Raw genomic sequence first — 18677 nt, 5'->3', positions numbered from 1 at the left:
AGAAGAATAGCTTCAGGGTGACTCTATCTTCATTCTTTTTAGCCACTTAGATTTCTCTTGGTATGTGAAACAAAGGGATATTTACAGTCTAGACCCCTCAAAGGAAAGAGAAAACTTCCCTGTTACGTAGGGCCTTTCAGCGGGTTGGGAGGATTTATTTCAAACCCAGTGGTTCTCTCTGTCTATACATCCACCTCTCTTTAGATCGTGATTACTAACCCTATCAATGGGTGCAAATTTTAGTGTACAACTAGAGCACAGAGAAAGAAGATATAAAAAGAATGCAGATAGTGTATGTACTAGCAATTTAGTCTCCTCTGATAGATCATTTTGGTTGTCATGTACCTCTATGGAAGCAGTTGCCACTTTGCACTAATCAGTGTATTTGTCTAAGTTCCTGAAAGAGTGACACCATTAGTTACTTTTCAGTATATCCCATCACTTTACCCAAGGCCTATATTGTAATAAGCTAATAGAATTATCTGTGTAAATGTGTTAAGACATTTAATTTTATGAAATGGGAAGAGTGATTAATTTCTGAGGTAGAAGCTGGAAAGGACTTATTCTTGCAAAGGGAAGTAGAAACTTCAGCTCTCCTGAGTGAGAGGGAGATTTATAGTCTATTTCTGATAAAGTCAGACCAGATCAAGGCAGAGAGCCTTAGCCAGATGATCAGTAGAACTCTAAGGACTGAGAAACTGTTGGAATTATATGCAAAACATCCTTCTATGAACATAGATGCATAGATTATATTAGATTCTAAAAGAGATAAAGATCACATGCATACACATAAAACCAGTGTTTTGAAGAATTGACACAGTAAAGATGCAATAGAAGGTCTTGGAGTGGGGCTGCCATTCAACTTCATGAATGTTAACCTTAGAGACGGGGTCAATTAAATAACAATATTTAAAGTAATTTATAGTGAAATAGGTCTCTGACATGGTGTTTATCATTATTACTCTCCAAAATATTTCCTGTTAAAATTGTCATACAGTAATTAATGTGAAACTCATTTAGTATTTTATTAAAAGAAGCATGTTTACAGTGGAGGGGGAGAAAGCCAATTAGAATCAGTTAAAAGCAGTTGGTTTTGTCTCTCTCACTAATGATACCCCAAATAGACCATTTTGAAACTATTCATTCATGTAGGCACCATGATGGATAATGGGAATGCAATCACGGAGAACGAAGATCTCTGCCTATAAGGAGTTTAAAGTTTGAGAGACACCTTTCAAACTAACCATTATAATGTGACATGGTTAGCGCTAAAATGAAGGGTTGTGCAAGGTAAAATAGGAAGGATCATGGAAAACAAGATCCTGACCTGGCTTGGGGTCTGAGGGCAGGCTTCTCAGAGGAGATGAGAGTAAAATCTAGCATTTGTATAGCAAGTACTACCTCCCAAGAACAGTTCTAATGTGTTAACTCAGTTCAACCTCATATACCATTGAGACATAAAGAGACTAAGTAACTTGTTCAAAGTTGTCGTATTAGTAGGGCCAGTGCCCAGATTTGAAGCCAGGCCATCTGGCTACAGCTTCTGTGTGTTAGCCCTTCTGCTATGCCACCTCTGTGCTTCAGGTAACAATGCTATAAATAAATGTATGATAAAATTAGTGGAGGGGTGGGGAGATCAGAAGTGGGGAAAGACAGGGAGACGAGGAGGAGTCCAATTTCTAGCTTCCAAGAGTTAAATGTTTTCTAAATTCACATTCAGATTCATTTACATTCATGAGGCTCAGCTTCCTTAATAGTGCCTTCTTCATTCTCTCACCATTTAGAAGAGGGATCCTCACACTTATCTGTGGATTATCTGAATTTCTACATATTCAGCTTGTGTTGGGTTACATTTTCACTTAACTTCGTAGACACTCAGTTCATTCTTTTAGTCATTTATTCACTCAAGTTATTTCAAAAATTTACCTTGTTTATATTGGATGGGACATATGGAAGCCTCCTCAAAAGAGATGACAAGTAAGAAATTCAGTTCTGCAAACTAAGATGTAAATATTTCTTGTCTTAGTTTTACTCCCATTTCTTTTCTAGTCATATACATTTGCAAAAGAAGTACAAATTATTATAATAATGCCTCAAGAAAAGGTGAAAAACATGATGAAAACAATGCCTGCAGGTCCTCCATGCTTTTCTAGCTACTTGTTAGGCTTATATGACACAGAAGGCCCTTTACAAACTCAGGGTCATGGTGTTTGCATTCTGTTCTTCCCCCTGCTGTTCCATGGAACTTCCATGGAACTAAGCATGCGAGGCCTGAAGAGTCAGACCATTGCTATCCATTCAGTGGGCTCCAGAGTCCTACCTGCTCTCAGGAAGTGACTTGGGTTCTGGGAGAAGTACTGCTTATAATTTGTTCCTATGTGGTCCTTGCTGACTTCATATTATATTGTTTAAAACTTTTCTTTACTGGAGCAAATATCTTCCATTTGGATTATGTCATAAATTTCATCTGGAATAAGACTTTCAATAGCATTTGTGTGTCACCTCTTTTTACATCACTTGTCTGGTGGCACTGAGAATACCTCTTCATTGAAAATGGATCCATTTACAGTCAATAATAGGGTGGCTAATGTTTGTTTTTCTTGGGAAAACTGAAATGCGCCCCTTTTTTCCTTTTATACTGATCCTCCAGCTCCAGATTATCTGATTTTGTGGCTTCTCATTTTCTCCTGTATCTTACCACTATTATTAACAAGAATTCTGTTGCTAATAGCTTTGGAAAATAATATGTGTGCTTTCAGCTACTACCTGTATTTTTATGGTTTGTCTGATTTAGCTGGACTTTGATATTTATTTCAAATGCTGCTTTGTTGCAGAGCAAATGTGAGGGGCTCTAATGTCCCTCTAGATTTCCTTTCCATGTCCTAAATTTATCCAGAAGAGAATAGGGTTAATACTTGAACTAGGTATAACTAACATTTAACACCTTTAAGTGTATAATCTGTACTCTATATTCTTTATGCGTGATATACCTATAGATATGTGTATGTGTATGTGTCTAGACACATATGTATAATACCTATAACTATATGGATTTACAAATATATATAGACAGAGAAGAAGACTTTTTTTTAAATGTAGGATAACAGTTTTATAAATATCTGTGCACATTTTTATGGTAAATTTTTTTTCCTAAAGTGTATTTTATATTTTTAACACACAAAAGTCATATTTTAGAATAAATTATATCAATATACTCTATCAAGTTCCCAGCCCATCATTGTCTCTATAGCGTTTTGCACGCACTTTTTATTTTAGAAGTAATCTTCAAATTTATCTTGTCAAACAGAATACTATAAGGAGTGTTTATAGAATACTGTAAATGTTTATTTATGAACCTACATCCATAATTATTTATTGCTTTAAAGAATACATTTTAGGTTTTGGTATAAAATCTTACTTTGTTCTGGCCTGAACCTCACTATTTCTAGGATCCATGGGATTTCATTCATTTTGGTTTTTTTTAATCAGCTTTTTGAGTACCCTAAGAGATTATTCTGGGTTCTGAGGTACTATGGGTTCTGAGATCTTTAACCTCATGGAAATCATTTTATATTTGTGATGACTGTGTCTAAGAAACTTAAACTATTCTTTAGCTTCTTTTTCCCCTAACTGCAGTTCTTCTTTTGCCCAGGACAAATATGTAGGAGATATTCTTAGAAATTTCCTACAGATTTTCCATGCTTCTTCCAGAAATAAAAAAGTCATAAATTTCTTGACATGGAAAAAGTGGAGTATTTTTGGTTTTGGTTTTCGAGACAGAGTCTCTCTCTATCACTCAGGCTTGAGTGCAGTAGCATGATCTCGGCTCACTGCAACCTCTACCTCCGGAATTCAAGAGATTCTCATGCCTCAGCCTCCTGAGTAGACTGCAGGTGCACGCCACTACATCCGGCTAATTTTTGTATTATTAGTAGAGATGGGTTTCACTGTGTTGGCCAGGCTGGTGTTAAACTCATGACCTCGGATGACCCATCCACCTTGGCCTCCCAAAGTACTGGAATTACAGGTGTGAGCCACCATGGCCAGCCGAAAAAGTAGAGTTTTTTTTTTTTTTTTTTTTAAAGTCATGGTGTTTTATGCAATAACAACTTTTTGGTTGACTTCTAAGACCCAAATCTAGGTTTTTTTGGTGCATACAGAGTAATTTTTAACCATAAGGGTTTTTATCTAAAGCTCATGAACCCCTCAGAAAGGACTCTCAAACTCTAGTGTACAGAAAATTCACTTGGGACACTTGCTCAAAAGTAACCCAGAAATTTGCATTTTTAATAATACAGAAGGTCCTGAACCATACAACTCTATGAGAGCCAAAGATGGACCTCAGGTGGTTCTGTTCAGCCTTCACACTGTGACTACATGAATTGTATTCAATGAGAAGGTCTAGGAGGCTTCACAAGACTTTCTGTAGCTTCTTAAAGGGATCTGCAAAAATACTATGATAATGTTAGAAGCAGCGGTTTACAAATGGAAGAGGGTACCGGTAAAATCGTCCACACAACCAGCAACAAGAGCCCACAATGAAAGGAAAATCTGTAAAGCAGATATAAACACTCAAGTTGTGGAGGAATCCAGAGCAGTGTCCCCCATGCAACTGTTTTTGAGAGTATCTCAGGAGTAGATATGTACTGATTAACTTGTGTTCATTGATCAAAAAGGTTTGAGAAACACTAAGTTTAGAAAGTTTTTACTTTATTCTGGAAGTAAATAGAGACTTTAATATGCTAATTCGCTTTCTGAATTACTTTAAGGAGAATTCAGTATGTAGTATTTCCCAAGCTTATTTGTTCACAGAATACTTTTCAAATGATTATCAGTTTCAGAAATGCCCTTTAGCAGAGGGAACAAACATTAGTCTCTGAGTGTAGCATAGAAATAAGTAACTTTCATTATAACTCTGCCATGAAGGAAAATTTAAATTGTTTTAAATACACTAAATAAAGCAGACTATTTTATATTGCATTTTAGAAAAATTCTTATTAAAATTATATATAAAGAAAAACCCTCAACTATCTAGTTATTACTTACGTGGACTTACTCATTTCTAGGTAATGGGAAATTAAAGATTTCTCTAAAATGAAAATTTAATTTTATCTTGATACTATTTTGGGGATTTAGGAGAAATTTATATTTCCTAAGAATCATAGAGCTCATCTTATAGCCAAACAATAGTTATTATGTCAGATATTTTACAGCAATTGTTGGCAGCAGGCCAAACAGGGTTGCCTGTGTATAAACATGTATGTCCAAAACTTTAAAGCATGATAGTTCCATAGTGTTTTAAATAAATAAATAAAGGCCAGGTTGGCTTACTGGGGGAAGGAGAACTCCTGGATTGATTGTAGCCAAATAAACTTTTCAGAAGGGTGCCTGTAATCCCAGATACTCAGGAGGCTGAGGCAGGAGAATCATTTGAACCCTGGAGGTAGAGGTTGCAGCGGACTGAGATGGAGCCACTTTTTTTTTGAGACAGGGTCCCACTCTGTCATCAAGATTGGAGTGCAGTGGCACAATCTCGGCATACTGCAGCCTTGACTGCCCAGGCTCAGGTGATCCTCCTGCCTCAGCCTCCTAAGTAGCTGGAGCTATAGGCTTGCACCACTACGCCCAGCTAATTTTTGTTTGTTTGCTTGTTTTGATATTTTTTGTAGAGATGGGGTTTGCCATGTTGCCCAGGCTGGCAAATAATGTTTTCTGGAGAAGTGACATAGAGGGGAGGAGCAAACAAATAATATTGAAAAACATGGAAAGGAGATTAATTTAGCAAAGGAGAAGGTCAAGGAATCTCTGCTGGGAGAAACTCCTTCCTTATTTGGTTAACAATGAAGAGTTTAAGGGACAGAGAAACAAATGCTTAAGCAGGTAGAAATCATGAGCTAAGGTGTGATGATTAGGACACTAGTCCTATGAGATACTGTGAGGTAAAATAAGTCAAATAAGTTTGGGAAATGCTACTTCATCCTTTGCGTTTAATTTTGCTTTAATTGGCCTTTCGCAAATGAATTCATCACAGAATTATTTCCCCATAAATTAAGAAGCCGTACAATACCCCTTGGGAGAACACTGAGCTGATAGTAATAGGAAATAAAGACTACTAATTAATGGGCCTCTACCATAATCATTGGTTCTTTGGGACAAAAAAATGATTAGAATTAGGTCATATATTTTATTCTATCCTCTTGCATTATTAATTTATAAAGATTCACTGAATTAAAAAAGGATTTCCTTTTCACTATTGTTTTATTCCTAGAGTACAAGATTCTTCTAAATCCAGGTCATGAAAGTAAGACCTCTTTATATAGAATCCTCAGACCTCGCGTAATCGTCAACAAGTAGCAGTCTTGTATAATTTTGACTCTTAAAGATTTTTAAGGCGCTTCTTTGCTTACTTTATAAACATTCACAAGACTTCCAATTTGGAATTGAGCCAGATAAACACTTCTTAAATATGCTGAATTTCTAGTCAAACTATTGAGTGTCCTTTCCTAATAAAGAATTAGGAAGTATTCTTAAAGCCTTTTAAAAATTTGGTTTTTAAACATTTTAGTTGCAAAAGGAAATTTAAGGTTTAGAAGATTAAACTAGCCACTCATCTACATGAGCAAAGCTTAAGAGAAATCAAACAGACCAAATGGGAATCAAGCACCAACTAAATAAAACATAATATATTTATTCTCTTTTCACTTTGGGGCATACTATTTCTGACAAAGCCTTAGTTGTATTTGCTGCCTATACTTACGTGTGTTCTCTAGCATGCCTGTAGAAGAACAGTACACGTCAGTTAGATTTTCATGTATATGGGGCTAATGTCAACTTAGAGATGAAACAGAGTTTTTGTATCTACTTGCAGATTTTTATAAGCCTTTTTACTATTTCAGAACAGTACTAAATTTTATAGTCTAAGTTGGTAGACAGCTCTTTCTCATATTACCTGTGAAGATACCGTGACCTTTTTTGTCCTTAGGGAAAGACTATTATAGGACTACAAGTTTGATGCTAACATTTTAAAGTTTCACTGACGTGAAGTAGATTAGCCATAAAATTGTTAGATTTCTGGAATCTTCCTTCTACATCCATGTGATGAAAGTAACCTTTTTCTTCCCCATTGAATTGCCAGACCCTGTACAATTTTTGAATAGCACTTGTATTTTGTCTCCAAAGGCAATTTATGTTAAGTTTGTAGGAGTTTACAAATTTTCCAATTTATAATTAAGCTTCAAGATATTTATTAAATATATGTTTTAAGAAATGGCACTAATAAAGAAAGGTTTCTTTTAAATACTTTAAAACTCGGTCAAAAAAACCATTTAGTGATATAACCTAAAGTGAAAGCAGCAAATTGGAGTTAAAAACATGAAATAAATGAATTGTTCTCCATACTGTTAGAGAGTATAAAGTGATTTTACTATCATAATAAAATGATAGTATGACTTTACTAGAAGCATAATTAGAAGAGGACAAAAAAAACTTCTTTAATTTGTATTGTTCTTATGCAAATAATAGATATCACAATTATTTTGACAAAGTTATTTTTAAACATGACTTCATGAATTACATAGTCTAGATTCAATAGCTAACTTAATTTGATTTTTGTTTTGTTTTGTTTTTGAGACGGAGTCTTGCTCTGTTGCCCAGGCGGAGTGCAGGGGCGCAATCGGCTCACTGCAACTTCCGCCTTCGGGTTCAACCGATTCTCCTGCCTCAGTCTCTGAGTAGCTGGGATTACAGGCTCAAGACACCACGCTTGGCTATATTTAGTAGTTTTAGTAGAGATGGGGTTTCATCATGTTGGTCAGGCTGGTCTCAAACTCCCAATCTCCTGATCCACCCACCTCAGCCTCCCAAAGTGCAGAGATTAAGACATGAGCCACCGCGTCCGCCTTAATTTGCTTTTTTTAAATGCTAGGAACAAAACATATAAGGTCTTAAAGAATATATCTTTCATTTGTAAAATGTTTATTTTAATTTCAGATTTACAAAAAAGTTGCCAGGATAATACAAAGAATTCCCAAGTTTCCTTTACATTCAGATTTCCCAATGTTAATATTTGACCACACTTCCACTTTTGCTTTCCCTCTTTCTTTGCAAAATTTTATTTTTTCTTGAATTAAAAATAGTCTGCAGACACTCTTACATGTTTCAGTACTTCCTAAAAACAAAGAAATTCTCTTTCATAACCACAATAGTTATGTAAATCAAGAAATTAAGTCATACAATAATAGCATTTGATAATAGACTTGAGAATTGATGTAATATATTTCACCAAGTTATCCCAACAATGTCTTTTATAGCAAAATAAAATGCTGATTGTGTATTAATTTCAATTGTACTTAATGTCTATTTAGACTTCTTTAGACTAGGTCATTTCCTGGCCTTTGTGCTTCCCTCACATGACACTTTTGAAAAGTACAGACCAGGTATTTTGTTGAATGTCTCTCAATTTGGGTTTGTGTGGTATCTCCTTGTCATTAGATTCAAGTTATGCTAGACTAAGGAAAAAAAAAAAAGCAGAATTGCGTAAGATGTGATTTTACAACAAATCCAATTTCTTTCCATTTATAACTCTGAGAATCAATCTAATAATTTAATTGCCATATTTGCCTCAAACAGAGTATTCATCTCCATCTTCCCAGAAGAAAAGATACTCCTAGGAGATTTTATATGTGTTTCTTAATGAACTAACTTGTATTAATTATGGAGGATCCAGTTAGTTTTTAAATGGTTTATGGAATCACATAGATCGCTCTAATATTTACTAAGAAGATAAATAAAATGCATGACAATATTGATCTTTTCTTTTCACAGTTACCCCTGAATGCCCACAAAAAGGAAGAAAGTTCTCTCTCCCCTTAGACAAAGTTGAATTCTTATCAGAGCTCATAAAATCCTTTATGAAACTGGAAAAATGTGTTCAAGAATTGTTTGAAGAACTACTTTTATCACTCAAGATACCCAGGAAGTGTTCAGGTAATATCCTCTTTTGTTTAAATTTGTAAATCTATAATTTCTCTGTGTTTTTGCTTCCTGATACTTTGAATGAAAATGATTACTTGAAAAAAAAACACATGAAAGAATTCTTTAAAGAAGCAGTCAGTGTAATGCACACCATGCATTATATATAAAAATGCACACATTTTTATCCTTCGTGCTTGGCACCCTCCTTATTTCCAATTGACAAAGCATCATACATCAATTCTGGATAATTTTTAGGTAAAATTAGATCACTTTTTCTTTTCACAGGAACACGATTAGTCTATGGAAAGAATAAGCAGACCATATGGTCAAATATCTCTTCTTTCACTCCTAGTAGCCAGATGATCTTGAGCAGAACATTTAATCTCCTTAGACCTGAATTTTTTCATCTTTAAAATAATGACGTAGGACTATATTAAGTTATTCTTTGTTTTCTTTTAGGATTAGATGCTTGCAATTTAATATATTATAATGTTATATAGGGTTGTGAGAATTAAATGACAGTGAAAATAAAATATCTAAAGGAATGTCTAGTATGTCATAAATGATCAATAAATGTGAGTTGTTAAAATAGTAATTATAATTATGGAATATATTGTTTTTAGTTTACTCTTAACAAAATCCCTTTGAAAAAAGCCATGCCATATATGCTGAATAATATTTCTAACATTAAAGGTAAAATTCAAAGGTACAATGGGTAAGGATATATGCTGAATAATATTTCTAACATTAAAGGTAAAATTCAAAGGTACAATGGGTAAGGTGTGTTCTCTGTTGTCATATCTATATTCATAAAAATTTTCATTTTTCTCAGAGTGAGATGGACAAAGTTCTCCTTTGCATGATACCTATGCCATTCTAAGGAGTGTAACTATATATATTTGCTGTACCTGCAAAACAAAGTGAAGGAAGCAAATGACTAATAATTAGTCTAAAATTTTAATCCCCAAAACTGATCTCTTGGTAAAATTGTTTTAATTCAATTTGTTTATTCTTGTATTCCGTTACACACTCTGCCCATGTAAATAATGTCAGAAAATTTATAGGGTTGGATTTTGTTTTACATTAAGCATAGTTTATTGGCCTTCTTTGTTTCAGGCAAAATTTAGGTAACACTAATATATTATAAAATTAATAGCATAGATTACTTTTTTAAATTTGGAGATAATTCGAAGAAAAAATAAAGATGGACTATATATTTCTGAAGCCAACCAAAGGAAAAGAAAAAGCCATGGGGAAAATAATAAAAATACAAGGCAGAAAATACAAGTATTAATTAAAACAGAGAATGAAAAAGTAGATTTAATTAGGAGAGAATGTGAACCTTAAAGCATCTTTTAGATAGAGTTTGACTGTGAAGTCAGAGATCTGAATAGAGAAATACAGTGTCCTAATTATTGATTGACATATTGGTTCCTAGAACAGTTGGCACTGGAGTTGGTACTCATCCACCATGCCTGGCTAAGATTTGTCATCTCTCATCTATATGTCTAACAGATCTTTTCTAAGGCATGAATCAGGAAACAGAGTGAACTCCAAAGCATCTAGGCTTCTACCCATTTTGAATCATCTTGTATTAGTCCCAGGCTAGACCCTTGGGAATTAAGTCAGTTTTGTGAACTTTATTCTTCTTAAAGGCAGCATAAATTCAAAATTAGAATTGTGTTAGGAGGTATTATAAAGATATAAACCCCGAAATGGCCAAGAATTAAAGCACAGATTTGGCATGCTGATTTTAGAGAAAAGGAGAAAAATTTTGAAAAAGGTGATTCAACTCCATTAGATGAGGATCAGGCAATGTGGAGACTTGACAAATGCTGTATATTTGAGAGCAATGATTACCATTCTTGAATAAAGTCAACAGAGCAAATATATAATTTGCCACAATATACTGTTGCAAATGTATCGTAAGCAGCAAGGCAGATAAAAACAACTTCAATATCATGTTAATAATAATGGACTATATGAACACATTTGTGGATTATCAAACAGGATGTAGAAGGAATTTCAATGGGCAAGTCTAAGAAGTGTCTAAGTACTAGAACGTCTCCTTGTGATATATGTAGTCTTCATTGTTGAAATTCATATTTTTTTATTGCAAAGCCAAGATAGATTTAATCTGACACAACTTTACGTAAATGGATTCCTGAGAAGAATGATCTTGAGGGAAATTGTCAAGAAAAATCTTAAATGTTTTATTCAGTGTATCCAAGTTAATCAATTCTTATCAGAGGCATTGGTTTCTTAAATCAGGAGGAAAAGACTCCTTGAAATAGATGATTAAAGAAGCCAAATGTATCTTAACTATTGGGTATTCCTGATAATGTTTTTTTTAGAAATCTTGTAAGAAGAGAATGGGGGGAAAATAGCAAGGAAGTCTTTTGGTTTCTTGTGTGTTTCTTTTGATTGGAGCATATTTTGCTAATAAAGATCTTGGAAAGAGTTGCCAATGATGTCTATGTAACCCAAACATATGAGCAGATGAAAAGTGAGGGTTTTTTTTCATTGTGCAGATTTTTAAAAAATGTCCAGACACTTAACATCACATAGAGAAAATATAAAGATGATTAACTAAATATTTGACTTTTTACTTTGATGTTTACTATTATATTGTAGACTTAGCCAAATTAGCCATTCTCTCAGTAATTTGAATGTGGACAAGAGATTTTGTAGAGATACAATAAATATTTTCTGAGAAAGAAAAAAATATTTAGTCATTATTTGCTTTTGTTTGGTCATGATTTGATGGTTTTCTATTTTTGTCACTTCAGAAAATGATAGGACATTATTTGACTGTTGTGGTGCCTTACTGTATTAGGTGATGATATCTTATGGAGTGGCCATGGATTTGATTTATGGGGCATTTCTAATGCTTCTTTGGAATAAAGTTGTTCTTTGGGCAGTTCCTCAATTTTTCCAAAGGTGGCATCTGAGATTTATCTAAACCAGGAGGTTTCTTGGCCCTCATTTTTCTTTAGCCCCAGCAATGACAAAGAGCAATGGCTGCTTCAATTGGATGTAAGAAGAACACTTAGGGTTTGTCTCAGAAGAATCAAAGATTTCAGATCTTCTGAAAGATTGTTTGTACTCTTAGGGGGTCTTAAGAGGGGTCAAATGGCTTCTAAGAGTTCCTTAGCTAGATGGTTAAGGGATTGTATTAGGGAGGCGTATGTAGTTAAGGTAAAGAGGCTCCTAGGGTTTGTAAAGCTCATTACACTAGGACTTTAGCTGTTTCTTGGGCAGAGAGGTCGAAGGCTTCCACATTGGAAATTTGCAAGGTGGCCACCTGGGTTTCTCTTCATACTTTTTCATGGTATTATCTCTTGGATGTAGTCTCTTCTACAGATTCAGCTTTTGGTGGGAGGTTGCTTGTGAGCCAGAAAAAGAACAGTGAAGAAAAGAAAGACTTGTAGTTCCCACTTAGAGCTGCCAACAAGGCAAGTTGCTTTGTAGTGCACACAATGGGAACCTATGAAGACCAATTTGGGTGTGAAAGTGGATGTCACAGGGAAGTACTGCCAACCTCTACTCACTATGAAAGAAAGCGGCAGTGTGGAAACTAACCAGAAGTATAAAATGAACCACAGAGAACTCTGTAGGGGAAGCTGTTGAGCAGCTGGCATTCTTGTGACCCTCTGCACTCTTCTGAGGTTCTTAATCTAGGCATGCTTTTAAAGAAACCAGTATTGACTGCATGCAAATAACTATATTTTACAGTGATGAGCCAAAAGTGGGCTATCTTCTCTAGACAATGATAATAATTGAATAGAATTTTAAATACATTTTAAAAATATGTGAAATAATTCACTAAATGTTTAGAGTTCATAGAGTTTTACATTGCCAAATTTTAAAATTGACCATTTTGAATTCCAAACAAATGTAAAAATGACACAATTTGTTAAATCCAGTAGATTTAGCGTAGATTCCATGTTAATAATTCTACCTAAAGAAGATCCCTTTTGTTTCCCTGTACAGCATTAAGTTTTTTAAAACCTTTTTAATTTAGGGAGATGGATTATATTTTAAAGGCTATCATAATTGCTTGATAATTCATTTTCTGTATCTAGAATTGCTCACCAGCAAGAGAAGTCTTAAGCTTCTTTTTTTCCTTAGTCATCTTGAATATAGGCAGATGGTTTGTATAAACATCTGAGCACATTACTTTGAGTGAATAAACATAATGTATTTGGGAGTGAAATGATAATTACAAGATAATTCACTTTTTCTGTAAGTCTTAAACTATAGCTACACAATAGCAGTTATTTCCAGAAACAGATCTACAAAGGTTATACTTCAATCTAGTGTTATTTTTCCAGAGTAAATGCCTTTTAAATGAGCTATCTACAGAAAAGTAAAGTGACATTAAGAATCCAATTGTTGTCCCTTCTTGTCATTAATAACTTGATCTTTATTATTTTTTCTTTTTTAAAAAACTGAAAACTTTTGAATAGAATGAAAGAGTAACTACTTCATGTATATCTCTACGTTAAAAGTAACTCAAAATCTTGTCACACTATGTAGATGTTCTCTTTTATAACAATTTAGAAAATCTAGAAACACTTCATTATTTCTACTAGAGGAATAGTTTTCCATTGGTGCATATGTCATGATTTAACCCCATGGCCCATTGACAGTTATTCATTGATGGACAGTTAAGGTTTTTTCCTCTCTTCATTTGCTACCACAAAACATGGTATGGCAAATTTCCTTGAACTATTTCTTATATGTACACAACTATATCTGGAGGGTAAATTTCCAAAGTGGAATTGCTAAATAAGCAGGCATGATCATAAAGAGGATGAAAAGATAAGCCACAAACTAAGAAAAACTATTTGCAAAACACATATATGATAAAGAACTTGTATTCAGAATATACAAAGAACTCTTAAAATTCAACAAGAAAACAAACAACCCAATTTAAAAATTCATAAAAGATCTGGACACCTCACCAAAGAGGATATATAGATGGCAAATAAGCATATAAAAAGATGCTCAACATCACGTCATCAGGAAAATGCAAATTAAAACAAGATGACACTACACAACTATTAGAATGGCTTACAATACCAAATTCTGGCAAGGATGCGGAACAACTCACATTCATTGCTGTTAGGAATGCAAAATGGTACAGGCTTTTTGGAAGACAGTTTGGCAGTATTTTACAAAGCTAAACATAGTTTTATCATACGATCCAGTAAGTGCACTCATAGGTATTTATCCAAATGAGTTGAAAACTTACGTCCGTACAAAAACCTGCACAGGAATGTTTATGGCAGCTTTATTCATAACTGCCAAAACTTCGAAGCAGCTAAAATGTTCTTCAGTAGGTAAATGTATAAACAAACTGTGGTACATCAATACAATGGAATATTATTCATCAATTAAAAAAAAATGAGATGTCAAGCCATGAAAAGACATGAAGGAACCTTAAATGTGTATCACTAAGTGAAAGAAACCAATGTGAAAAGGCTACATACTGACTGATTCCAACTATATGACATTATGGAAAAAAGAAAACTATAAAGACAGTAAATAGGTGAGTGGGTACCAGGGAGGGGATATGGGAAGGCGGGATGCATAAGTGGTGCTGTGGGGATTTTTAAAGCAAGGAAACTATTCTGTGTGACAGAGTAATGAGGGGTACATGATATTTCACATTTGGCAAAATCCATAGAATTGCAAAACACAAAGAGTGAACCCTAATGTAAACAGTGGACTTAGTTAATAATAATGTTTTTATATTTGTTCATCAGCTGTCACATATATACCATATATTGCAAGATGTTAACAGTAGAGGAAACTGGGGGCAGGGAGGAAGTATATGTGAACTTTCTGCTCAGTTTTTCTGAGCAAAAATCTGAGTTTAAAAAATAAACTATATTAATTTTCAGAAAGTGGACATTTTGAGAAAGATTGGCAAGTCAGTTTGTCATATCCACGTTGACAGTTAATGGTATTTTTATTGTTGCGGATTTTATAGTTTCTGCATTCTGTGTCCTGGAAAGTCTTCTCTATGTGAATCTTTTTTTTAAAAAAAAATCCATATTTTCTTTTAAGGGGCTTACAGTTTCAATTTTCTTTTATTTAAAAATCTGTGATTAATCTGGATTTTATTTTAATTAGAAGTGATCCTTATTTATAACACCATCTTCTTGAAAAGACATTATAAAATGCAAGCCATAAAAAAGCATTTTAAGTTAAATGGTGTAACACTGAGTCTAAAACTTTATGTTGTGATGTGTCTTGAGAAATGGAACAGAATTCTTAAGCTGCAGTCTATGGGCCCATGGGGTTAATGAATGAGATTTACAAGAAGGCCTGGGAATCCTTAATTGTGTGTGTGTGTGTGTGTGTGTGTGTGTGTGTGTGTGTGTGTGTGTGTGTGATGCATATGTGCCTGCCATACAGTCATACTGTGCATTTTTGTATGCAGTTCTGTCACTTTAATCATGTTCTTAGACGTGTTCACAAATCCAAAGATGATTAAAAAATACTAGAGTTGATGAAAACTTTTCCTCAGAAGATATAAACTCTAATAACATTTCCCAAAATAGTAATGTTATAGCCAACCAAATGGAATTTTTACTTTTAATACACTTTATGCACAAGAAGGTTGAAGTTAATATCAGAACAAAACACTTTTATTTCATCAACTTTATTCCTTAGAAGTCATTCACAATTAAGTTCATAGAGCCACATTTAGGAAAAGAAAACCTGCATCTACTAGATCACTCTATTGGTGAGAATCCCTACTGATAAAGTCAGTTAGATTTTGAAATTTGCTTTGCCCAGGTGTAAAGAAATTGATTCTTGGGGCTGGGTGCAGTGGCTCACGCCTATAATCCCAGCACTTCGGAAGGCTGAGGTGGGCGGATCACCAGGTCAGGAGATTGAGACCATCCTGGCCAACATGGTGAAACTGTGTCTCTATTAAAAATACAAAAATTAGCTGGGCATGGTGCCACTCCCCTTGGGAGGCTGAGGCAGGAGAATTGCTTGAACCCAGGAGGTGGAGGTTGCAGTAAGCAGAGATCAGGCCACTGCACTCAAGCCTGGTGACAGAGCAAGACTCTGTTTCAAAAAGAAAAAAAAGAAAAAAAGAAATTGATTCTTGGTAAATCTTGGGGAAAGAAAAGAAAGTTAGATCACAATATATAATTCATCATCATATACCATGTCTAAGCCAAAAAGGGTAAACATTAGTCATATTGAATCAAATTATCATTAATCTAACCTTAATGGAAAAGTAGAAAGATTTCCTTTGTGGAGTATTTATTACATTTTTATAGATCCGTTTTTTCCCATGGAAAATAGATTCTTAATGTAAAAAATAAAAGTTGTGGAAATATTTCCATTTTTGGAGCTAGGGATTATTTTATGCCTCTCAGAGTTTGTTTTTCGAATGAATCATTGATATTCTTAAGGATATAATTCTTCATGTTATACTGATATTTATCTATGTATTTTTGTTCTCCGTTTGAAGTTAACATGCTAGGAAATACCATTAGTTTTAAAACGTTGTACCTTAGATTCTAACTTTTTAAATGAACAAGGAAATGAATATTTGTTTTGTTGTCTTACCTTACATTATCAACATGAAAATAAATTAATGACAAAAAATCTTTACTCTTCAGCTTATATGTTTATGTACATCAAACATGAATATAACTGAAATGTAGATTTCATCAAGTTGTATGTAGAAAAGGACACTATCTTGCTTCTGTCATTATTGTAATGATGACATCAGCCTACATCTTTGTGACTATATTCTCTGCATATTGATATTTGTGGATGTGCATTGTATGTATGTACTATGGGTAGAGCTTTCTACATAGTTAATATTTACCTGAATTTATTAATCACATCTAGTATGTTTTTAAACAATATATATGTATGTGTTTGTTTTCATTTCTATTGCTTAGGAATTTGGGAGAAATCCAATAGAGGAGTTGTAATAGAAAAACCCAGAGCAAACAAAACTAATATTTCTTCAGAGGAATTGCTACCAGGAAAAGAGGTAAGTGAAGGGAAAACAAGAGCATTTTTTAATTCACATTTAATATCATCATCATATGCCTGTGAATCCATATGAATCAAAATGTCTTGACTTTTACCGTTTGCTACAAAAAAATAATTTTTCAATTTCGGATTGAAAATTGGCTTATAGGTTTTAATGATAATTCAGTTTAGTGGGGATACTGTCTTCTTGCAAAATCTGTTCCATGGGCGGAATAGAAAGATGGAAGTCAAGATATCTTTGTTCTTATCCTGACTCAGGGTTTCCACTTTGAGGATGTGGGCTATAGATAATTGTTGAAAAGTGAGAAAATGGAGATTATAAAGGAAAAGGAAACAATCATCTCAACTGGCCTCATATTTTTCATACCCATCCTGTGATTGTTCCCAAGGTCTGTTACCATTCCTTGCTCTGCTCTAGATTGTAGAGAATTACACATTCCAGGCCCCCTTGCTTTCTGGATTCTGGGACAGTTTAGCCAGTTAAAGGCATTGATGGAAGACCTGTTGGAAGGCATTGACAGAGTGTAGGAGTTGCAGAGAAACCAGAGTGTTTTTTCTCCTCGCTCCGTCTTAAGGAGCATCTCTGATAACGGCTGTGACACCTTTATCTTCACTGTGAGCCCTGATCCCACCATGCAGCTTGCCCTGCCTGACTTCAGTTCCACCTGGCATGTCTGCTTGGGCTTTAGCTTCAACTGGTAGCCCCCAGGAGCTACTCTCCCATAACTTAATCCCTTTTCTTCATTCCTCCAGCCCTAGGGGTGGTTGTGGCCTCCTGCTCTATTAATATCTGTCATACTTCACAGTCCATGTTTGACTTCTCAAATCTTCCATCACATAGGTAACCAAAACCCTGCATTAAAATTCTTCCTTTTGAAAAGTCTTGAGTAATTTCTATTTTTCAAATGGACCCTGACTGATACACCAGGTAAATATTTAAAGAGGCAAAACAACATATAGTTTTAACAGAGCTTTATCCTAGGAAGCAAGAGAAATAGGAAGATCCTAAATTATATATTATGCTTTAACCAAAAATCAAAATCAGTACCGTATTAAGAAATTAGCATTAGATAATAGAAAACAGAGATTCAACAGATTATCGATTTGTGTGTAAAAGAGAAAACTGAGTGATTCTCTTTTTACTTGGATCGACTAGTAAATGTTCTCTAGACTAAATGGAATATGTATGATGGCAAATGTCAGAAGAGAAGAGTAGAAGTAAGCAAACTATATTTCACAAGAGCAAATAAACTATTGGAGGTTTGAATAAGTACAGGTTTTCAGTTTTCTCTCTCTTTCTCGCCTCTTTTCTTTCTTTCCTTTCCTTTTCTTTTGTTCTTTTCTTTTCTTTTCTTTCTCTCTTTCACATAGTTTCACTCTATCACCCAAGATGGAGTGCAGTGGTGCAATCTTGGCTCACTGCAATCTCTGCTTCCCGAGTTCAAGTGATTCTCTTGTCTCAGCCTCCTGAGTACCTGGGATTACAGGTGCCCACCACCACATCCAGCTAATTTTTTATATTTTCAATAGAGACAGGTTTCATCTTGTTGGCAAGGCTGGTCTTGAACTCCAGACCTCAGGTGATCCACCTGCCTCGGCCTCCCAAAGTGCTGGATTATAGGTGTGAGCCACCATGCCTGGCCTTCAGTTTTCTTTTTAAGAGCAGC

The 18677-nt window shown here is 34.6% G+C and overlaps 1 protein-coding gene across 10 annotated transcripts in view; it reads left to right on the top strand.

Moving 5' to 3' along the window:
• Positions 1-18677, top strand: part of KIAA0825 (KIAA0825 ortholog) — a 443396-nt gene that overhangs the window by 98771 nt on the left and 325948 nt on the right. For 9 of the 10 annotated variants that reach the window (XM_037733314.1, XM_037733312.1, XM_037733313.1 and 6 more), the window contains 2 exons: positions 8824-8985; positions 16914-17008. In XM_037733314.1, coding sequence (XP_037589242.1) covers positions 8824-8985; positions 16914-17008 — 257 coding nt within the window. Of the gene's footprint in view, positions 1-8823; positions 8986-16913; positions 17009-17268; positions 17486-18677 lie in introns of those variants that run through there. The other variant, XM_037733318.1, reaches the window with a different exon arrangement.

Source organism: Cebus imitator, unplaced genomic scaffold (genome assembly GCF_001604975.1).
Source record: "Cebus imitator isolate Cc_AM_T3 unplaced genomic scaffold, Cebus_imitator-1.0 Scaffold515, whole genome shotgun sequence".
NCBI lineage: Eukaryota > Metazoa > Chordata > Mammalia > Primates > Cebidae > Cebus > Cebus imitator.
Note: the sequence above shows the minus strand (reverse complement) of the source record. Positions and strands in the feature narration are given on the sequence as shown.